This window comes from Bufo bufo, chromosome 2, assembly GCF_905171765.1.
Source record: "Bufo bufo chromosome 2, aBufBuf1.1, whole genome shotgun sequence".
Classification (NCBI taxonomy): Eukaryota; Metazoa; Chordata; class Amphibia; order Anura; family Bufonidae; genus Bufo; species Bufo bufo.
In genome coordinates this window covers 237,756,579-237,781,674 of record NC_053390.1, presented here as the reverse complement: position 1 = coordinate 237,781,674, position 25,096 = coordinate 237,756,579, and the positions used below count along the sequence as shown (strand labels likewise).

At 43.8% G+C, this 25,096-nt stretch overlaps 1 protein-coding gene across 1 annotated transcript in view; it reads right to left on the bottom strand.

Moving 5' to 3' along the window:
• ULK1 (unc-51 like autophagy activating kinase 1) overlaps positions 1-25,096 on the bottom strand; it is a 102,122-nt gene that overhangs the window by 49,534 nt on the left and 27,492 nt on the right. The window contains exons 4-6 of the mRNA XM_040416261.1: positions 15,957-15,989; positions 13,529-13,565; positions 1,063-1,236 (exon numbers count right to left, since the gene is read on the bottom strand). Coding sequence (XP_040272195.1) covers positions 1,063-1,236; positions 13,529-13,565; positions 15,957-15,989 — 244 coding nt within the window. The remainder of the gene's footprint in view (positions 1-1,062; positions 1,237-13,528; positions 13,566-15,956; positions 15,990-25,096) is intronic.

Below are 25,096 nucleotides of genomic sequence, written 5' to 3'. Positions count from 1 at the left end.
GAATAGGCATTTCTATGGGGGTGACGGGCTGGTGTGTTGCGGACCCGCAATTTGCGGGTCCACAACACACCACGGACGTGTGAATGTAGCCTTAATGGGATTTTATAGAATACTGATGACCTAGGTCATCAATATCTGATCAGAGGGGTTCTGATACCCAGTGCCGCCACCAATCAGCTTTTTGAAAAGGCTGCAGCCTTCTTACAGCATACCGACCAAAGCGCCATTCATTGCATAGCGGCTGTGTTTGGTATTGCAGCACAGCGCCATTCATTTTAATAGGCCTGTGATGTGCCTAGGTCATGTGACCGATGAACATGATGTCACTGGCCTAGGAAGAGGCTACAGCATTCACCAGAGTGCTGTAGCCTCTTCAAGCAGCTGATCGACAAGGGGAGTGGGAGTCGGACCCCCACTGATCAGATATTGATGATTTATCCTAAGGATAAGTCACCAATATTTTACTCCTGGAAAACCCCATGAACCCACACTTGCTTTCTGGTGACCTATGCCCCTTTGTCGCAAAAAGTGTCTGAAACACTGTGAAGAAAGATGTACACCATGTACACCCAAATTCTGATGCATTTTGATTAGAAAACTAGAAGAAGTACAGCTTAAAAGCCAAGTGTGGATGTCTAGAGAAAAACACTCGCCTCACATAAAAGAGACGGTAGGAGATATGGGTGGGGAACCGGCTTAAAACAATGACTAATGAACAAGAAGAATAAGACGACAGTACTGCAGCTATAAATAAGTAGATAAAATACTTGTATACAAGGCGCCAGGAAAGGGAGTTGAAACAAAGCCAGGATAAGTGGAGTGAGGCACCTACATGCTATACGGTTATAAAAAGGAGACCCTAGAATGTCAAGAGTTCTAGGAAAACTAAGATAACGGAAACTGAACATACCATCATAGACTTAATATAAATGATGATGATCAGAACATAAATCTCTGGTCTATGTGATATGGGGGAGAAGGTCTTAGGTGTCTTACTCACAAACTGCTCCACACAATGTCCATTTTTCCATGTATAGGTTTTCTCATACGTGAACATCTTACCTATCTTAATGCGGATATTGTTGGGGTTGGACCTGCGACCACCTGTGCAGGACAGAAGGATGTTCTGGGGTTTCAGATCACGGTGTATAATGCCTTTACTGTGCAACATCTTCATCGCTCCGGCAATCTGCTGAAGAAATAGTCGGATGGTGTCCTCGCTCAGGGTCCGCATTGCTAGAAGGCACAAGGAGAAGAGAAGAGCTGAGATCACTTCTAGATGCGACCTCTACTAAATACAGCTTGAACTGATCACACTTGTCTCCTTCATATTCATTCAATTTTTCCCCGTTTTTGGTTAGAGTTATTATAGCACAATGGTCTTAGTGACAACACGTTTATATAGTGATATATATTGATAGCTATTTATCATTAAATGAATATTAAAGGGGTTATTCCAAGACTTAAAGGGGTTCTGCAGTTTGTTTAAACTGATGATCAATCCTCTGACTGGCGGGGGTCCGACACCCAGGACCCCCGCCGATCAGCTGTTTGAGAAGGCAGCGGCGCTCCAGCAGCGCCGCGGCCTTCTCACTGTTTACCGCTGGCCCAGTGACGTCACGACTAGTATCAACTGGCGTGGACGGGTGTCGGACCCCCGCCAGTCAGATGCTGATGATCTATCCAGAGGGTAGATCATCCATCAGTTTAAACAAACTGCAGAACCCCTTTAAGGAAAGCGACAAATGTCTCATTCGTGGGGTCCGACTTTACAACGCGTTTCAGAGTAGAGAACTCCTTTTTCAAGTCTTATGGAGATGAACAGAAAGCTTTGTTGTCTATGCTGGATGAGGTGCAATTTGGCGTAGTAAAAAAAAAACATTTTTGGGTTGTTTTCTATTAATGTCATTTATTAGATGGCTACCCTGCCATTCTGATCAATCTGTGGGCATTCATGGCCATGCACACGGGCACTCTCCACAGAAACAGAGAGGTGCTTTACTGAAACAGCTGAAGGCTCTCGTGATATTCCATAAAAGAAGATGGATGGAAAATGATGACGACAGCATCATCTAATCTTTACAGTTACACCCATGGTGTAGATGCTGAAACACATACAGACTCCAAATACACTTATGTAAACCTAAAAAATATCATAAGCCATGTAATTACTCTGTAATATGGTAAGCCACCATTGAAGATCTCTACTTACATTACAAGTTGTTGTTTTTTTTAAAGTTTATTACAAGATATATTACATGGTATATAATACAGCTTTTAGATGGTCACAAAAGCAGTATTTTTCTTCCACTGTTTTGCACTTCTTGCTCTTTAGCACTGCTATTCGTTATTCTTAAAGGCGTATGGTTGTAATGACTCCGGCCCCACTGACTATAATGGGGACGGGCCGGAGGTCCAGCCGCAGCACAGCAAACATGCCGAGAGGCGGCCGGACCTCCGGCCTGCCCCCATTATAGTCAATGGGGCCGGAGAAGACTTCCGGCGGCACGGATCCGAGAAGGCATGCCGCTAGTGTGAAAGTAGCCTTAGTTCTGGAGACTTGGGCAACAGGCTTTTGGAAAGCCCCTGTGAATCTGGATTAACAAGCTCCAGGTGGATTAGACAGGGTGCCCAACGGAACTATGTCATACAAGGACCCCCCAGACTCCTGAGATCTGGAGATAAGGGGGGCAGTAGATTTGTCTTCTTGCATCGGCCATGAAACTTAAAATCTGTCCACACACCTTAGCCTAGACAATCTAATGTGTATGGGGATCTCATGACTCTGTGGATGGAAGATGTCGGAGGAGAGGAGGATCAGACTGTTGGATTCCAACACACTGGTCCTTTTGTTCTTGGGGAGATATGCTGCAGTGTTCGGCGGACAGCTCTCTCTCTTGACCACAGAAGGACTGGGCATGTTGAAATCCAACAGCCCAATCCTTATCTCCCTTGACAGTTATTGTTGAGTGACAGCTGGGGTGGTCAATACACAGTAGAAGGTTGGTGGTATTGAAGAAATCTGTGGGGGTCCACCCTACATATTCAGAATATATGCACACCCAGCTAAACCGATTTATTTATCGTATGGCATAGACACTAAAATAGCAACACATAAAAATGCAAAAGCGCGTTCATAGACATATACACATGCATAAACTCAACACTTATAAGGTAACAATAATGAAGCAGAGTGAATATGTAGGTGCGGCAGGGTGGAACAGAGCAGGCTTTGTCCGTTTATAGACAAACATCCAATTTGTCTATATATTCAATCGCTTCAGTGGTTGCCATCAGGAAATCTTCTGGGCTGCCATCATAGCACCTTGTCGGACATTCTTCTATGATGTGTTTTATAGTCTGGTTATTTCCACAATCACAGAGCGGGGATGGTTGTTTGCCCCATTTGTGTAGGAGGTATGCGCACCTCCCATGCTCAGTTCTGATCCTGTTTAGCATGGACCAGGTTTTGCGTAGCAGGTCGAAACCCGGTGGAGTTTGATGCATGTTATGTACTTGGATGCATGCATTGGTGAGGTTCATTTTTGCCGTTCTCGTAGGTGGTTTACGGGATCGGAGTCGGCTAAGCGAGCGTGAATGTGTATGGGACAGTCATGCTTTTGGCCAATAGCTATCAAAAAATACAGCCTGCTTTAGCCTCATTAGGCCTAATTTAGGCAGTGCAGTTTTGATGCATGTGCATTTAATATGGAGACCCTTAGCTACTTTCTTGCAGATAAAATAAAAATATATATATTTAGACAATTTAATTGAATTAGTAAAACTAAACTTGGATTAATGATAGAAAAGGGGACCTGTCATGCTGAATGTGCAATCCAATCTGCAGGCAGAATCTTAGAGCGGGAAGAGCTGAGCAGATTGGTATAAAATTGTGCTGGAAGATATTTAGTTAAATCTCTGCTGGGTTTAAGAGTCCAGAGAGTTCGTTTTTTATCTCTGTATCTATCTATCTATCTATCTGTCTCATATCTATCTATCTACACTGAACAAAAATATAAACGCACTTTCGGTTTTGCTCCCATTTTGCATGAGCTGAACTGAAAGATCTGAAACATTTCCTACATACACAAAAGACCCATTACTCTCAAATATTGTTCACAAATCTGTCTAAATCTGTGTTAGTGAGCACTTCTCCTTTGCCGAGATAATCCATCCCACCTCACAGGTGTGGTATATCAAGGTGCTGATTAGACAGCATGAATATTGCACAGGTGTGCCTTAGACCGCACACAATAGAAGCCCACTCTGAAATGTGCACAGTTTTGCCTTACCGGGGGGGGGGGGGGGGGGGGGGGGGGGGGGGGTCAGAAAACCAGCCAATATCTGGTGTGGCCACCATTTGCCTCACGCAGTGCAATACACCTCCGTCGCGTAAAGTTGATCAGGTTGTTGATTGTGGCCTGTGGAATGTTGGTCCACTCCTCTTCAATAGTTGTGCGAAGTTGCAGAATATTGGCAGGAACTTGAACGTGCTGTCGTATACGCCGATCCATAACATCCCAAACATGGTCAATGGGTGACATGTCCGGTGAGTATGCTGGCCATGCAAGAACTGGGATGTTTTCAGCTTCCAGGAATTGTGTACAGATCCTTACAATATGGGGCCGTGCATTATCATGCTGCAACATGAGGTGATGGTCATGGATGAATGGCACAATAATGGGCCTCAGGATCTCGTCACGGTATCTCTGTGCATTCAAAATGCCATCAATAAAATGCACCTGTGTTCGTTGTCCATAACATACGCCTGCCCATACCATAACCCCACCGCCACCATGGGCCACTCAAACCACAACGTTGACGTCAGCAAACCGCTCACCCACATGACGCCACACACACTGTCTGCCATCTGCCCGGAACAGTGAAAACCAGGACTCATCCGTGAACAGAACGCCTTTCCAACGTGCTAGACGCCATTGAATGTGAGCATTTGCCCACTCAAGTCAGTTACGACGACGAACTGCAGTCAGGTCCAGACCCCGATGAGGACGACGAGCATGCAGATGATCTTCCCTGAGATGGGTTCTGACAGTTTGTGCAGAAATTCTTTGGTTATGCAAACCGATTGTTGCTGCAGCTGTCCGGATGGCTGGTCTCAGACGATCATGGAGGTGAACATGATGGATGTGGAGGGCCTGGGCTGGTGTGGTTACACGTGGTCTGCGATTGTGAGGCCGGTTGGATGTGCTGCAAAATTCTCTGAAATGCCTTTGGAGACGGCTTATGGTAGAGAAAGGAACATTCATTGCACAGGCAACAGCTCTGGTAGACATTCCTGCCGTCAGCATGCCAATTGCACGCTCCCTCAAACGTTCCGACATCTGTGGCATTGTGCTGTGTGATCAAATTGCACATTTCAGAGTGGCCTTTTATTGTGGGCAGTCTAAGGCTCACCTGTGCAATATTCATGCTGTCTAATCAGCATCTTGATATGCCATACCTGTGAGGTGGGATGGATTATCTCGGCAAAGGAGAAGTGCTCACTAACACAGATTTAGACAGATTTGTGAACAATATTTGAGAGTAATGGGTCTTTTGTGTATGTAGATCTTTGAGTTCAGCTCATGCAAAATGTTCAGTGTATCTATCTATCTATCTATCTATCTAACTATATCTATCTATCTAAATCAGAATCCTTGCTCATGTTCCACCTTTGAGAAGAGGTGGTGATAGGGAATTAATTCTGAAACAGAGAGAACTCCAATGGATTCACTGATTACAGACCCTCAGACCTAAGGGTCTGAATACTGAGTTCAAGTGGGGCCTCTATGATTGAGATGTGGGGTTCAACATGGTTTACTGCAGTTGAATGTTCTCATCGTGACTATCTGTGGGTTATTACCTATGATGTCATCATTACCTTGACTGTATTTATATTACTTGTATTATACAGTAAATTTACACTTTTTTTATTTTTTTATTTTAGATTGATATCATCTTTGTCATCTCATCACCACTACAGTTTGATGGTTCAATTTTGTGATCTAATCTATATAACCATATTTCTACTGGTCTGGGATACCAGGAATGATTATTAGAATGGCATCTACACAATTTTAATGTGTTACATCATTCTTGTTATATTTGTTTTATATCATTTTTTCAGATATTTGGGTCCATTTTGTGCTAAGTATTGACGCTGCTGAATCAGTGTGGTTTTACTTGGGGTGTCTGGGATGAGAACTTGGTCTTCTTGCTGATTGACATGAATTTGTTCCCTTCTTCATGGGACCATAACTGGTGCTGATAATTCAGCCATCGATAGTGGTGAATTCTTGCACCCAATCCCAGGATCTCCTACTTATCTCACTAGTGGGAGTAGTCTGGCCAACAACTATGGTCGATTTCTCCCTCTTTCCATACTTTTGTGTTCTCCCCTTTTTGGGTATGTTCATTATGCACATATAATGGAACCCTTATGTTTTACATCCAGGTTTAATTTCATTGTAAGATTCATCTACTCTATATCTATATGTTGATCATGATCAATACTTTCTCCACATTCTTATTGTGCCAGTTTAAGTATATCCTGTATTCTATTGTTAATTTGTGTTTACATGTGCGTGCCCTGATCACGTGACTGGGCTGGTCAGGTGATCCTGAGCGGATCTCTCTCCTCCCTCCCCCGGACACACCTGTGTTACCTTGGGAGAGCTCACGTGGCCTACGTGATGATGCTCCTTGGTCACATGATGCGCGTCCCGGCGAGTGCTGGATTGAGACAGCACGGGACGCTTGGACATGCGCAGTAGCGGTTCGGGGACGCTATTACTTGGAACCACCAACGATGCAGTAGATGTTTGGTTTTGATTTTAATTATTACAGCTGTTGCTGTTTTTCTTATATTGCACTTTAATCACTTTACACAGGAGGTGTAAGCTTACAATTAATGCACTTGGCACTTTCTGCTATGATCTGAATTACTGTACACAGAGATTATTTGGAATGAAATGTGTAATAAATTAATCATGATGTTACACTTCAGAAATATTCTTATGAATGTGGAATCATGTTTTGTATGGATTTACACTTTAATTGGAGTACTACCAACTAATTATGTAATCATGTTTGTATTAATCACTGTGGGTATTTAAGGATGTACTTGACATCATTTGTTTGCTTGACAAAGGCCCTATTGAGTTGGGTTGAAACGTTGCTACAGGGGAATGAACAGGTCTGACACCCTTTATCTACGTTGGAGTGCTGCCTCATTATTTGTCTTTTGGAGATTATCTATGGACTTTGTTGCCTACTGTCCATGAGGGATTGAGCCCGATTTTTACAACTGCTGTGCTGCTTTTTGTTTTATCTATCAATCTATCTCTGTCTATATGATATCTATCTACTATATTTATCCGTCTATCGATCTATCTATCTATCTCTATCTATTTGTCCCATATCTATCTATCTATCTTTCTCTGTATCTGTCTGTCTAATTATCTATCTATCTACAGTTGCAAGAAAAAGTATGTGAACCCTTTGGAATGATATGGATTTCTGCACAAATTGGTCATAAAATGTGATCTGATCTTCATCTAAGTCACAACAATAGACAATCACAGTCTGCTTAAACTAATAACACACAAAGAATTAAATGTTACCATGTTTTTATTGAACACACCATGTAAACATTCACAGTGCAGGTGGAAAAAGTATGTGAACCCTTGGATTTAATAACTGGTTGAACCTCCTTTGGCAGCAATAACTTCAACCAAACGTTTCCTGTAGTTGCAGATCAGACGTGCACAACGGTCAGGAGTAATTCTTGACCATTCCTCTTTACAGAACTGTTTCAGTTCAGCAATATTCTTGGGATGTCTGGTGTGAATCGCTTTCTTGAGGTCATGCTATAGCATCTCAATCCGGTTGAGGTCAGGACTCTGACTGGGCCACTCCAGAAGGCGTATTTTCTTCTGTTTAAGCCATTCTGCTGTTGATTTACTTCTATGCTTTGGGTCGTTGTCCTGTTGCAACACCCATCTTCTGTTGAACTTCAGCTGGTGGACAGATGGCCTTAAGTTCTCCTGCAAAATGTCTTGATAAACTTGGGAATTAATTTTTCCTTTGATGATAGCAATCTTTCCAGACCCTGACGCAGAAAAGCAGCCCCAAACCATGATGCCCCCACAACCATACTTCACAACTTTTGATGTTGGTGTGCTGTGCCTCTTTTTCTCCACACATAATGTTGTGTGTTTCTTCCAAACAACTCAACTTTGGTTTCATCTGTCCACAGAATATTTTGCCAGTACTGCTGTGGAACATCCAGGTGCTCTTGTGCAAACTGTAAATGTGCAGCAATGTTTTATTTGGACAGCAGTGGCTTCCTCTGTGGTATCCTCCCATGAAATCCATTCTTGTTTGGTGTTTTACGTATCGTAGATTCGCTAACAGGGATGTTAGCATATGCCAGAGACTTTTGTAAGTCTTTAGCTGACACCAGGATTCTTCTTCACATCATTGAGCAGTCTGCGCTGTGTTCTTGCAGTCATCTTTACAGGACGGCCACTCCTAGGGAGAGTAGCAGCCGTGCTGAACTTTCTCCATTTATAGACAATTTGTCTTACCATGGACTGATGAATAGCAAGGCTTTTGGAGATACTTTTATAACCCTTTCCAGCTTTATGCAAGTCAACAATTCTTAATCGTAGGTCTTCTGAGAGCTCTTTTGTGCGAGGCATCATTCACATCAGGCAATGCTTCTAGTGAAAAGCAATCCCAGAACTGGTGTGTGTTTCTTATAGGGCGGGGCAGTTGTAACCAACACCTCCAATCTCATTTCATTGATTGGACTCCAGTTGGCTGACACCTCACTCCAATTAGCTCTTGGAGATGTCATTAGTCTAGGGGTTCACATACTTTTTCCACCTGCACTGTGAATGTTTACATGGTGTGTTCAATAAAAACATGGTAACATTTAATTCTTTGTGTGTTATTAGTTTAAGCAGACTGTGATTGTCTATTGTTGTGACTTAGATGAAGATCAGATCACATTTTATGATCAATTTGTGCAGAAATACATATCATTCCAAAGGGTTCACATACTTTTTCTTGCAACTGTATCTATCTATCTCTGTCTATATGATATCTATCTACTATATTTATCCGTCTATCGATCTATCTATCTCTATCTGTCCCATATCTATCTATCTATCTTTCTCTGTATCTGTCTGTCTAATTATCTATCTCTCTATCTATGTCTATCTATCTGTTTGTCCATCTATATCTATCTGTCTATCTATATCTGTCTGTCTATATCTATGCCTAAATTCAAATCAGCTTTATTGGCAGGACTAAATACATATTAGTACTGCGAAAGCAAGTAGGAAGTAATTGGGTAGGGATGGGGAGAGGGACACATACATGGTTAGGATATAGAAGTCCATGGTATATCCACACGTTCCTCTCAGTCTATGGCAGGAAGTAATACCTATTGTACTTATATGGTCACTGTTCTCCTCTACCTCCCACCAGTATGAATAGTTTCTCTTCCTCCTCCATGGAGGTGAAGTCTGGGGGCGGGCATTTCAGGGGTCAGATAACCCCTTTAAAGAATGGCCGATGAGCATTGCTAATTGGGAAGCTCTGGTCATAGAACATACCCTTTGGGGCCACATGACCCATCAAGCGGCAGTTGACTTTTAGACTGACCCTCAAATGAGGCAGAGCAGAGGGGGAAGAACTCACAAAACAGAACTCCCAAATGGTACCTCCTGCCCCCGCTCAAGATCTGTGGCTCAAGGACCGGACTCCTCACCCATCTTAAGACGCACCAGCAATCTCCACAAGTGTCAATCTTGATTCAAGTATTCAAGTGGTGCCTACATTTTTATAGAGATTGTAGACCGGGACCTCTCCCTACTATATAATAAGACCAGAGTTATAAGCTGTTATCCCCCATGGAAAAAGTGTCCTCGTTTCCTCTGCAGCAACCATTAATGGCCTGATCTCTCCATGTGAAGAACGCACTTTGTAGACAACCCTTTAGGTCCTGGGATTTATGGAAGATTGCAGAATATAGGCTTCCGAAACCACAAAAAGAAGAAACTTTTGGGGAGATTTATCAATCAGATTAAAGATTTTGTCTTCCAAAGTAGCTCTGAAATACTCAGAGGTGGAATCTGATTGGTTGTTATGGGCCACTAAGCCAGTTCTTCATTTGCACCAGTTTTTGATAAATCTATCCCAAAGGTTCTTTAATTTTGAAATGTGCTCTTACATTTTGTTTTACTGTACAAATGCTAGGGAGCAACAGACAATCTGCCTGAAGCTAGACTGTATACAAAATGCCCATTCAACTCTAAAGAAATAAAAATAAAACTCGGACCAAAATCAAAGTGATGTCGACAAGACTATATTATTTTGTATATATTTCTATTATTATTACTATTTTATAATATGCACCTTAGGCTACATTCACACTACTGTATCCGTTTTGCAGTCCACAAATAACGGATGTGGTCTGTGTGCACCCCGTGGAACAAGTACACGGCCGTATAAAGCTTTATAAAAACAATGGGGGCGATTTCTCAAACTGGTGTAAAGTAGAACTGGCTTAGTTGCCATTCAGATTCCACTTTTCATTTTCCAAAGGAGCTGTGAAAAATGAAAGGTGGAATCTGGTTGTATGGGCAACTAAGCCAGTTCTGCTTTACACCAGTTTAATAAATCTCCCCAATAACTTACTAGGCCACAGCATATGTGAGTGAGCTATGAAAGTATATCCAGCCTCACTGTGACTGGCGTGTCTTCCTCCCCAGACATTCGTATGTTAAATCCTAGTAATGTATGCATTTAGTAGGATAGGCCACAGGAGACTTCTAAGCCAAGTAGGCACCATAGCTCTCTGCGGTACCCGGTAATAAGCAGTTTATTGGCTCCCAGGACACGGCTAAGCCAGCAGTACTTGGAAGTAACTTTATCCCTTTGTTTATTTCTGTGGGCTGACGCTACGACCGAATGATTCTCCCAGGAACAGGGCTATGTGTTTAGACCTGTTTCCTCTCATCTGCTTGGTATGAGATGTCTCTCAGGGTAAGCACATGCTGTCTGACCGATATCCCAGCATCCTGACTGTCTAGCAGTGCCAAGCCTCACCATAACCATGCCTTAAGACATTCCCAGGCTAAGCTCTCCTGTACACAAGGCCATCACAAAACAACGCTTACCACAAGTTAGACCTTGTTTTGGCCAAGGTCTATGCACTTGACTGACTGTCTAGTATGGCCTCGTTACAGTACAGTATTACAGATTTGTACTGCTCTCTACCAGTGCACCATGTGTGCTATTCAGGGGTGGACTGGCCATATACCCTATAGGGAAATTTCCTGGAGGGCCAATGCCCAGCCCTCCTCACGGCTGCAGGCCGGGTAAATAACGATCTGATGCTCTAAGCATTAATTAACGCTAGGGGTATCAGGTACTTTTGTGTCCTCCTGAACTGAAATGTATCACCGTCCTGAGGACAGTGATAGAGTTGAATACTGTGGTGAAGGCAGCAATATCTTGTGCTGCACTGTACTATTTGGTTCTGCTGGGGCGGTGTTATGTGCTACACTACAGTATTGCAGGCCCCACTTACTGTTTTTGTCTCTGTCTACATGTGTTGCCCCGCCTTGTCAAATTGGACCCACCTACAACATGGGGCCACTTTTAGTTTTTTTCCAGGGCCACTTCAAGCTCAGAGTCTGCCCATGGTGTTATTTCAGGACCCCGAAGAAGCTCCTGTTTTTATCACAGAAAATGATTTACCGTTTCCACCATCTATCCCTGACTTTTATATTTTAAACATGTATAACGATTTGATGTATCTGGCACTGATGGAATGATAAATTCCCCTCAGGGCCTCAAGTTATGTTTTCAACTTGCAATGGTCATCCTGGAATGCATTAATACTGTAACTTGTAGGACCAACAGAGATTCTAAGTCAAGAGCTCAGAATAAGTCAATAGTGGATCGGTGGGTGTTCCTAGTCTAGAAATCGCCACCTACCAGCTGTTTGTAGAGGCCATGGCACTCAATGAGTGCTGCAGCCGCTTCCTACCCAGTTATGTCATCTTTATCGCTCGTGTGGCCTAGGCACAGCTCAGTCCCTACCATACCAAGCACAGCCCCTATGTAATGTACGGCACTGTTCTTGGTAAGCTGTGAGGAGGCCACATTGCTCAATGGATCACCGTGGCATCTTCAAACAGCTGATCAGCAGAGGTGCTGGGTGTTGGACCCACACCAATCAGATAATGATCAGCTATCCTGAGGATAGGTCATCAATATTAAACTCCCAGAAACGTCCTTTAAAACAAAGAGAGAAATATGTAAAGAAATTGTCTCTGTCCCAGGATAACAGCCATATTCCTCCTTCATCCTCACAGTCCTGTGACTGTCTATAACACAAGTGGCTGAAGCAGGAGCCTCCCTGCTGTGTCCTATTTGTAGTAGAACAAAAATTTTGTCAAGCCCTGCTCCTGGCTATGTACTGCCCTTTCAGACAGTTTCCAACCTGACATGGGGCATATTCCAGGAGATTAGCCCCTTAGCACGATTTGTGTCAAGATTGTGCGGGGAAATGCTGAAGACCCCCCAGCATTTATCATTCATTTATCACATTAAGGCCTCATGCACACGACCGTTGTTTTGGTCCGCATCCGAGCCGCCGTTTTTGCGGCTCGGATGCGGACCCATTCACTTCAATGGGGCCGCAAAAGTTGCGGACAGCACTCCGTGTGCTGTTCGCATCCGTTGCACCGTTCCGTGGCCCCGCCAAAAAAATATAGCATGTCCTATTCTTGTCCGTTTTGCGGACAAGAATAGGCATTTCTACAATGGGCCGCCCATCCGCTCCGCAAATTGCGGAAGGCACACGGGCGGCTTCCGTTTTTTGCGGATCTGCGGTTTGCGGACCGCAAAAAACGACACGGTCGTGTGCATGTAGCCTTATTCATTTATCACATTTATTCATTCATTTCCAGGCTTATTGTTAAGAGGATTTTATGGTGGCACAGACGGTGATATATATTATCCACAAGGTGCCTTATGGTTACTCTATGTTTGGCCAGATCAGACTTCACTGGAACTTCTTATATTGTGTATCACCAGATGGCAGGTATTGGGATAATATATAATGATGGGCACAAGCTGGCATCTTTCAGTCTGCTGCTGAAGTAACCATAAGCATGTTCAGCAGTGAGGCATCCTGACACTGGCTTGTCATCTGTTACATGTCGGGTGCATTCCTGCTCCTCCTATTAGAAATATCCCAGTCTGTAAATAACTGAATACATTTCACAGTTCTAAGCTGTCTAACCAAAGATATGTATACTTCTTGATAGGACGCCTCTGTTATACACAACTGTAATAAAACCACCTACTACGAGGTGTAATATTCCACCCACTGAATGCTACAGGATACAATTACCAGCCGTAATCCTGCAGTAGGCCTTTTATTCCCGCTATATGGCAGGCTGCAGCAAGCCTGGAATAAATACATATAAAAGGATGATATACTTACTGTGCAGGTAATCTGCTAGATCCCCACCATTGCAATACTGAAAAGGACAAAGACAATACACAGTGAGAAAGACTGCATATAATATGCACAGGACAATATTTAAAGGGAGTCGGTTGGCATGATTTTGCATATTAAACCAAGCAAAGTGGCTTTCAGAGAGTGTTAAAACCGAACCTTAATTATGTCCTCCATTGCTGCATTCAGCCAAAAAAGCATTTCAAGGACTGGAGCCTACTCCAGCGACCATCTGGAGAAAATTCAAGCTAGGCGCACGGCCGGCTGGAGTGAATTCACAGTTCAGTCAATGCGTTCTCTTCACCACCGAAACACAAGATGGTAAAAAGCAATAAAAAGAGCAATCTCCACGCAGGATCGCAGAGATTGCTCGTTTTATTGCTTTTTACCGTTTTGTGTTTCGGTGGTGAAAAGAAGATAATAAGAAAAAGAGATAAGAAGCGAAGCCTTGGAGGTTGTGTGATGTGCCTGTATACCAAGTTACGCTTGTGAGTACAACTATGTGAATACGATTGTTGGTGACACACAGTACTTCACTATTGGCGGATTTTCTGACATCCCACAGGAACCTTGGATTGGTGATAGTGGGACCTGATTAATTGCCTATGTTCCTAAAATTGGATGGGTCGAGCTTGAAGAGTTCTTCATTCTTCTGGATAGGGAACGCGCGGTCCCAGATAACGCATAGACATACCACTAACCTCAGGCTCACAACTCCAGTATAAGAAGAGCCACCACGCCCAGCTCCACCTTGCATACCTTTAACCCTAAACAAACCAAAATGGGAAGGAACAACAGCCTAAGGCCTCCTGCACACGACCGTATGGCTTTTTCAGTGTTTTGCGGTCCGTTGTTCCGTTTTTTGTTTCCGTTGTGTTTCCGTTTCTGTTCCGTTTTTCCGTTCCGTTTTTCCATATGGCATACACAGTATACAGTAATTACATAGCTAAAATTGGGCTGGGCATAACATTTTCAATAGATGGTTCCGCAAAAAACGGAACGGAAACGGAAGACATACGGATGCATTTCCATATGTGTTCCGTTTTTTTTTGCGGACCCATTGACTTGAATGGAGCTGCGGAACGTGATTTGCGGGCAATAATAGGACATGTTCTATCTTTAAACGGAACGGAAAAACGGAAACGAAATGCATACGGAGTACATTCCGTTTTTTTTGCGGAACCATTGAAATGAATGGTTCCATATACGGACCGTACACGGAACGCAAAAAACGGCCAGTAAACGGGGGGAAAAAACGGTCGTGTGCAGGAGGCCTAAATGGGGAAGTGAAAATCATGCTAACAACACGTTGCCACCAGCAACAAGCAAGCACGACAAAAGTGTCACTGTCCACTACCACCAGACCATGACAGCCGTCACACCAGTCTCTGATAAATCACCCCCAAAGTATTTGCACTATTCGACTGGTAAACTACTGCTTTTTCTTCAGAACTATTCACACAATACTGTTTTGAATCAAGAGTATTTAAATGCTCCTGATATTGATGACCTAGAGTTTTTTTTACTGATGACCTATCAGTATCTGATCGGTAGGGGTCCCAGCTGTTTGAGAAGGCACTGACGCTCGCAGTAGTGCCGCTGACTCCTCTCTGCTCACCAAGCACAGCGCGGTACATTGTATAGCAGCTGTGCTTGGTATCACAGCTCAGCCCCATTCACCACAATGGGGCTGAGCTGCGTCTAGGCCAGGCATCTCAAACTCGCGGCCCTCCAGCTGTTGAAAAACTACAACTCCCACAATGCCCTGCTGTAGGCTGATACCTGTAGGCTGTCCGGGCATGCTGGGAGTTGTAGTTTTGTAACAGCTGGAGGGCCGCGAGTTTGAGATGCCTGGTCTAGGCCAAGTGATGTTACATGGCGGAGGAAAAGATGAAGAAGGCTGTGGAGCTACTGCGAGCGCCGCTGCCTTTTCAAACAGCTGATCGGTAGGGTTCATAGGTGTTGGACCCCCACCGATCAGATACTGATGATCTATCCAGAAGATGGATCATTAGTAAAAAAACGCTTGGAAAAATCCTTTTAATATCAGATTGGTTCAGGTCCAACATGCCAAATCCTCATTGATCAGCAGTTCCCTGCAGCCCCCGGAGCTGGACGAGCACTGTGAATAGAACCAGAAACACAGCTCCATTCAAAGTGTAGTAGTTGTGCTGGGTTACTGCAGCTAGGCTCTCATTCACTTCAACGGACGCTTAGCTGCAGTAACTCAACACGGCCACTATATTTTCAATGGCGCAGTTCCATTCACAGCATCGAAGGCTGCAGAGAACAGCTGATCGGTGGGAGAGCCAGGTGTCGGACCCTCACCGATTGGATATTGATGACCTATCCTGAGGATAGGACATCAATATCAGAAGTCCCGAAAACCCCTTTATCTATCTAAGAAACTCACCTCCATGACCAGGTACACGGAATTTGCCACCTCCTGGAAAAAAAAAATAAGATCAAATAAATGATCATAGGATAAGATCTTAAGACAGGATTTGTACAGGTGTTATAGAAAATGGCTGTTTGCAGTTTCTTTTGCATATGATGTGGATGCCACACAATATAGCTTTTAACAGGTTAAATATTGCAGAATGGATTGGGTCTTAAGTGCAAATAAGATGCAAAGCTAAAAGTGCAAATTGACACGTGTGACCATGTGTTTAGTAAAGGCTGCCCATACATACCAGAAAGCATCTTGGGGTGCCCAGTAGCATGTCATATCAATGAGGTCCATGGTGGGAGCCCCGATGCTTTCTGACTTCTGGCACTAAAACTTATCCGTGCATCCAGGCACGAGGCTACAGACAACATGCAGTCAGAGGTTTTTTGTCCGTCCGACAGCTGGTATTTGGAGATGTGAACGCGGCCTTAGCGCTCCTGATCTCATCAGCACAGATTTTTGGAGCTCATGGCAAGTAATGCTTTATCAGCTCGAGACAGTTATGTTTGGACAGAGGATTACAGTTTTTAGATGCTTTATAAAGTTTATAGCCATTTTCAGAGATTTTGTATTTTGCTAGATTTTGTAGCTTTGGATCAGTGAATCCAGATCGATCATTCACGGTTTGCAGAACACATCTTGTACTCTGTTACACTTGCAGTAAGTCCATTTGTGAGCAATTTAACAAGCCATGCACCTGAGAATTCTAGATTCAAAAGGGGGCTTTATGACTTTTTGGGCTTATATGCACAAACATTTGGGACATATGACATTTTCCAGTTTGAATAGAGGGTTGGGAAGTGGACATGGTTAGCCAGTTGAGCTGATTTAAAGGGGTTCTCTTGGAATGATTTAAAATGGCCACCAGCAACCTGTCCAAGAATGTGAGCAGAAGTGGTTACCTCCACTTGCAGATCTGCCTAGGGGTGAGGGAGCGGAGCCTCAATGCCGCTCTACAATAGGTGGCAATGATGTGAGCCTGCCTATGATATGAAATCATGGATGAGTAGCCTGACAGGAACGCTCACCAATAAGAGTATGCTTAAGTGCCAGAATGTAGTGAGGCCTTTAAAAGGCATTCCGTTTGCTCTCCGTCCTAAAAGAAGTCTATGGGAATCAAAACGGTTCCGTCTGGGTCCCGTTATGCAAGACGGAAAACAAAGTCCTGTCGACTGGACTTTGTTTTCAGTCTTGCACAACGGGACCCAGACGGATCCGTTTTGATTCCCATAGACTTCTATTAGGACGGAAAGCAAACGGAATGCCTTTTACAGGCTTCCGTTTTGCATTCTGTCTGGGCATTCCGTTATTTTCCGTTATAAGCCATAAAGGAATCCCTAATGCTAGTGTGAACCCACCCTTAGACTTAAAGGTGCACCATATTTATCAAGCATTGTGCAACATTTGATAAAAGTAGGGCATATTAGGGTACTTTCACACTAGCGTTACTTTTTTCTTTTCCGGCATAGAGTTCCGTCACAGGGGCTCTATACCGGAAAAGAACTGATCAGGTATATTCCCATGCATTCTGAATGGAGAGTAATCCGTTCAGGATGGCTTCAGTTCAGTCATTTTGACTGATCAGGCAAAAGAGAAAACCGTAGCATGCGCAGACCTTTAAAAATGTGAAAAAAAATAAATACCGGATCCGTTTTGCCTGATGACACTGGAAAAACGGATCCGGTATTGCAATACATTTTTCTGACTGATCAGGCATTTTTATGACTGATCAGGATCCTGATCAGTCTGAAAAATGCCTGATCAGTCAGAAAAATTACATGCGTTTGCATACAGTTTGCCTGATCAGGCAGGCAGTTCAGGCAACGGAACTGCCTGCCGGAATCCTCTGCCGCAAGTGTGAAAGTAGCCTTACGGCAACACAGACTCCTGAAAAGCTGTAAAATTTCTCTCCATGATATGCTTCCCTCACATGTTCTGCCAGCCACCTCCAGGCCATATGAACTGTATTTCTTACAAAGCACCGAGAGGGAATTCTGAGAAATGTTTGCTTTGACTTATTGACCAAGACATAATCCATTAACATGCTGCTGCCCGGTTAATAAAATGCCCAGAAGACTACAGGCTGTCCACCAGGATTTCGCAGACTGATGGAGTCATGAGAAAAGGTCTTATAGCTGCAACTACAATAACGAGTGATTTCTCATTGATGAAGAGTCTACAGAACAGAAGGACGGAGGTTTGAAGGACAAGTTTTTCTTGGGTATCTACTGTGAGGCATGCTGTCAGTGCTCTATCTTCTAACTGGTGGAAATGTCCATAAACCATGTCATATCAACTAACCATCCACTCTTTTATAGACACCAATGGAAGAAATGTTCTGCCTCTACAAAATGGCTACCGATCCTCATAAATATGTGCTCAGAAAAAATGCAGCCGTTTGCAAATGTGCCACTTGTAGTAGTAATTCTACTCAATGGGGCGGATTTATAAAAACTGGTTTAGTTGCCCATAGCAACCAATCAGATTCTACCTTTTATTTTTCACAGCTCCTTTGGAAAATGAAAGGTGCAATCTGACTGGTTGCTATGGGTAACTACGCCAGTTTTCCTTTACAGCAGTTTAGATAACTCTCCCCAGTGCCTGTTTAGCATTGCTACAGACATTACCTCACAATGGCTCCTGTAAATGACTGCACTGGATCACCGTGTTGTACACAATAGGACTGTGATAGACGTACAGTATATGGAAGCTTTTTAGAGCAATATAAATCATGACATGCTCCACTGTCCTCCATATGTATGATAGCAATGCTTATAGGGAAAAATATCTCCACGTGTACAGGGCCTGCAGTGCAATACAGAGCACACCATCTTACATACAGCCTATGCTGTACTGGGTATACATAGTTTTGCTTTTCATTTGGAAAATAATATAAAAAATACTGGTAAATAAATGCTGATAGAACATACTACTGGTTTACTTGACAATTCAGCTATAGAGGGGTTTTCAATGCTCCATCTGTCCCACAGAACCGAATGTAGAAGTGGACCGGCACTAGTGCTCCATTTACAGAGAACAACCCTCATTTTCAGTATTGCTGGCGGTTCTAGCGGTCGGCAACCCCCCCCCCCCCCCCGCAATTCGATATTTAGCATCAACCCTGTGGACAGGTGATAAATATGTTGGGACAACCCCTTTAATGATTAGGATTCAATAGCCTTCCTATCATACAAGTTGTGCTAAAAGAGACTAGTACTGAAATCTCCTTAGGCTAGTTTCACACTAGCACTTGACATCTCCGTCGTTCCGACAGGGAGCAGACTACCGGAGCTGTCTGGATCCGGCATTGCCAGGAGTTGTCTGAAGGCCCACAATATGCTGAGAATGTGGTGGACTAAAACCACTGTGCACAGCGGGTTGAGGCTGGATCTTCATCGGTCCGCATTATAGTTATTGGGGCTGGGCGGCCTTCAGGCAGTCTTCGGCAATGCCGGGTGCAGACAGCTCCGGCAGACTGCTTCCTGCCAGAAAAGTCAAGCACTAGTGTGAAACTAGCCTTATTTAGATATAAGAAACAGCCAACTCTTCGCCCTCCTTCACATGTCCATGACAAGACGGTCAGTATTTCACCTGTGACCATGTCTGTGAAGGGTCTGTGTTTCTTCAGGGTGTCCGTTTTTTGCCCTCCATGTGTCATCCATATTCCATGTGCACCTCTAGGCTGAAAAGGAGATACCAGAACATCTCCTACCAATGGTCAGTGGAAACCACTGACAGAATATGGATGCTACCTGTGTTCTGTCAGTGCTATTCAAGGACTCATAGACTCCAATGGACATGTTTGGTCCATAACAAGGACCAAAGTAGTGCAGGTCTCCATTGTTTTTCCACTGATCAACGGTGGACAGGAAAACAAGGATGTGTGAATAATCACATTAAAATCAATGGATATGTGTGCTGTCTGTGGAGAACAAGTACATGTCCGCGAGTCACTGTCGTGTGAATGAGGCCTTATATCGTCAGGGGTAGAAGTAATAACATTTCCTCTAATATCAGGAGGCCATCATTAGTGACTTGAACGCAGGCCCTGGCATCTATTCTGCCTGGTAACAAGCCTGGGAGCTCTGCCCACTCTCCCCAGCTGATCCGCAGGCAGCTGCGTGTGCTGATAAGAGGGCCATGCATGCCATCTGTTGATGTCAGGGACATGTATGCCTGCTTTACTTCTATTTAGACAGGGACAAAGGCAATGAGGATATAAGGACAAGTCTGGCCTCCCCCTCCCCCTCATTTCCCTATCAATGAACTGGAGACAGACACACAAGGCACCTGCTGAAGCCATGGATTTACAATCTACATAATAATACTGACATAAAACGCTGTTCCTACTATCACAAGTCATCTCGTAACTGGACATATATATTAAACTGGTGTCTCTTACAATACCTTGGAAGCAATTTTATATGTTAATCTAGAAAGGTCACATAAAGGCACCAAGTAATAACTGCCATCTAATACCATGTCTGCTGAAATATGGGAGGTGGACAGGGGTTTTACCTAGAGGCCTCCAGCTGTTGCAAAACTACAACTCCCAGCATGCCCAGACTGCCTACATCTATTATTCTACAGCAGGGCATGGTGGGAGTTGTAGTTTTACAACAGCTGGAGAGCCGCAGGGTGGCCATGCCTGACCTAGAGGTTTAAGAACAATGAAATTATAAATGTCAGAAAAAAAGAGAATCTTATGGGAAGAACAATAATGAAATTTCCTGCTATTTCAGCAATAAACGTTTAATATTAGGGTATTATCTGGAGACCCTTGGAAAGGACACGAATGGGCTGGATACCAGCTTTTTCTGCAACCTTCTGCTGAGTTATATAGTACTGCCACGTGGAACCACTGTGTCACTGACCAGACTTGCTTAGGGCTACTCCTAAGGACGTTATCTAAATGTTTCCCTGGTCTTCAACTTTTAACCCCTCTACAGGAATCAGGACTTCATTGCAGAGAAACCAAAAGGCTGCTACCTCCTGAAGTAGATTCTGTTCAGTAACAGCTGATTCAGGACGAGTCAATAGATACCGCCGCATAGCACCAAGGGGACAGGCTAGAATATAGTCAGTGGAAGGGATGAGGTCAGGGCAGGCAGAGCTCATACAATCCGATAAACAAGCAATAAGTCAGTGCAGGCGGCTCAGGTTCAATACGAGAATCAAGCAGAAGTCAGGTCTGGCAGCAGAGAGTCAAATCCAGTGAACAGGCAAAGGTTGAGCATGGGTAATCAGAATGGAATAACAGAGCACCTGCACAGGGACTAGCAATCTAGAGATCCTATTGTTCAGGCACCTCAAATACCCTGGCAAGGCCTGCCATAGACTTGGGCAGATTAGGATACATGATAGCGCATGTACCCTACAGGCAGAGAGGAAAGCAGTCAAGCCACAGAAAGCCACAGTCCCAGCATGCAGCGGACAGGACCAACACCACTGTAAACTACTGCGGCACTCACCAGGAAGGAGCATACAGGGGTTTTCTGAGACTTTTTAACTGATGGATAGCCCATCAGTATCTGATGAGTGGGGGTCCGACATCAGAGCCCTCCGCTGATCAGCTGTTTGAGAAGCTTCTGGCAGCTTTCCCTAGGATGGTGACATTGTACTTTTTTGGTCACATGGCCTAGGCGTAGCTCAGCCCCATTCAAGCAGCTGAGCTGCCATACCAAGCCCTGCCACCGTACAATGAACAGCCCTGTGATTGGTGAGCCACGCGAAGGCCACGGTGCTTACAGAACCAGTGCCTTCTCACACCGCTGACAGCTACCCATAACCTACTCAGAGGATGGGTCACCAGTTAAAAGGTTTACCCCTTTAAAAGAGACTTTGATAGCTACTCTCTAATAAGAAAAGCAAACAACTGGAGCAATAAAGGCGTCCTCCACTTGTAATAACGTGTACGCTCCCAGGTCTACCGTCACTGTGTTTGCATTTATAACTTATATGTTGAAAAGCTAATTGACATAACATTTGATGATTTCTGGATGGACATTTGGCTGCGATCATCTCCTACTTGTAATCTTGTACAGAGGGTGTTGTAACATCCGATGTCTAAAGTCTGTCACGTGATATGTGTTTACCAGTGCAGCAGCAAAGTACCATGTACACTGTGCTGCGTCTTCTTTTATGGTAGTTTTCCATTACCAGTTGTATATGTGGCATTCTTTGCCCTGTAGTTTTCTTTTCCGGTGATCTACTCATTAAAAAAAAAAATTATTTATACAGTCACAGGTAAAAAGAAGGTTCTTTTTACTGTTTGGAAGTATTTCTCTACTTTAAAGGGATTGTCTAGTGAGGATAGGCCATCACTAGATGATCGGCGGGGGATCTGACGCACCGCCAATCAGCTGTTCGGTTGTAGCTCAGTTACCGGAAGTCGGCACCAGAACTACACAGCTTGACAACAATGGGAGAAGCGCTGTAGTAACGAGCTCCCTCTATGAGGTTGGCGGTACTGTGTAGAACCAGCCCTGACTTCCAGTGATCAGCAAGGGTGCAGGTGTTAAACCTGGCAGATTAGCTAGTGGTGGCCTATGGTGAGGATTAATACATTATGTGAGTCTACGCAACGGTTATATTTACAGGCAGCTCTGCAGCCAAATAAAAATATATGCATTTCCCCCTTTATTTCAGGACTCCACTTCACATCTGGACTCCATCGCAACTTCCGTAAAAAATGCTGGACATAATAGCACCACATGGTGCACTATTTTGTCCAGTAAAATGCCAGATTTACGAATGGAAACCTGACTGATCCCATCATTTGCCAGGGAAACCTTAATTTCCATTCTTTTCACTGTTCCACTCCTGCAACACTGCCGAACAATGATAAAAACGCTAATGGGAACCCAACCCCTTCTAGTTGGAAATAGAAGCAATTTCTGTACATTTACTTCCTACTCTATAATTTATCCTTTCCACAACCTGCCGTCCTCTGGCAGATCCCACTGTGCGATAAATGAATCCAAGGCCACTGGGCAAATATACATGGACTACATCTGTGCTGGCTGGATTACAGTCCCCGGCATCCTTTCCTCTAGACATGACTGGTCAGTAGACTTGGCCACATAGAGTGCAAAAAGCAATAAAACGTTGGAAAATCACCGGCGGAGGGTGTAAATGGTACGACACAACACATTACAAATATGCTTATTTCCAGTTTTGGAACCGTTTTACATATGAATAAAAATGCACTAAATTATATGGACAAGACTAGATGACTAATTCACTCTGGATGGTGCTGAACACTAGAAGAGAAATAAGAGCTGGTGATCGCATCCAACAATGGTTGTCTGTCATGTGCGGGCAGGTAGGCACACAATGTAACCCATTAACGCAGTAATAACTATTAAATTACCTTTGGGACTAAAGCTGGCCAAACCTAATAGCTGAAAGTAGAACGTGCAAGAAGAGAAAGCTGCTGCCAGACCTCTCTGGTGGCAGCTTACCTCCCCAAAAACAAAAGGATTGGGCATGTTGAAATCCAACAGCCTGATTCTTCTTTCTTCCGACTTCTATCATCCAGAGAAGACGGGTGCTGTGTGCACCGATTGGAAATGTATTATGCAGTTTCTATTACTCTTCACTATATAGGTAGAGGTTCCTCAGAAAGTAATCCTTTCTGCTTGGTCCTTCATGGTTCATCATGCTGTCATGATCTCCATGACCACAGAAGCCATCTTGTTGCTACACACACATACAGCGACAACATCAAGAATGTATTTTCTATTTCCCTATTGACATCAAGGATAATAAATTCATGGATGGGCTATAATAGTTCAGATTTCACAAGCCTTTACAGACGATACGCAAAGCGAAGACAACCTAAAGTAACCCGTGAGGTCTGTAGATTACGCATTGTAGATAATCCTGGCTGATAGGCTATTTACCACAGAACATTTAGACTCTTCTCAGTAACAAGAACAAAGCCAATTAATTTACAGATCAGCCAGGAGACTGATGTTAATATGGTCCTATAGGCGCCGCCTGCAACCTGACATCACCTCTGTTCTAAGCAGGACATCTGCCACCATTCACTTGCCAGGGGACTGGCATATAATAGCCACATAACTATTCAGCTGTAACTAGTCAAACTAGGAGATGAGCATTTCATTCACCCTCTTCACACCGTCAGGCTTAGCTTGACAATGGGGATTTGGAAGCCCATTCACTACCATGCAGAGAGGTCACATGAAATATCAATGACTAGTATCAATATCAGGGCATGTGGTCTACTGCAAAAGAGACGTGTATTTCATCTCTGTATTATAAGGGAACCTTAAAGTGGTTGTCCCATATAGTTATTTCCATGGTGAGATGGGACTAAGTCCTGACACCTATGCGGCCAGGCGTACGGAAACAGCCTGCGCGCCACTGTTTCTCTAACTCCCAAACTACATAGCATAACAAGCAACACGGCTTCCATAACTCCAGGAGAAATGGTGAGATGGGACAACCCCTGAATATAGTAGGGCCTGCACTAACAGGAATATCCTACTAATATCTTAACATAAGTACCCCCTCATTGCTTGCTATGGGCAACTACGGCCGGTTTTCCTTTAAACCGGTTTTGATAAATCTCCCCTTATGTGTAACAAATGCTCCCAATAAAAGGCCCCCATAAACATTAGGCTATTGACAGCTGAATCCCACCAAAAACACATACTGTACATGCTCAACTAAAAGTGTATCTGGGGGAGTCAGAAGAGATGCGAACCAGTTTTTGGCCAACAGCTATTGAAGGTATGTGTGCACCTTAACATTAGTCTTTGCCATCGTTAAATGTCTGTGGATGAGCCTACAGTTGTGTGAGCTATTCAAGTCATCGTTATATGAATGACAATTAACATCATAAAAAAATCTCCCATCATACCAATCAATCTCTACGTGCAAACACGCACTGTACAATCATACTCATCTCACATAATAATCAAAGTCTATAATCATAGGGTGTTAATCCTTAAGGCCTGTTTACACATAACAATTCTTCTGGTTTTGAAATATTGAAGGATATTAGATGAGGGGGGCACAAGTGACTCTAGTAACCCCTGCCCAAGTGAAGCTAGAACCCCCTGTACCACCAGTACTAA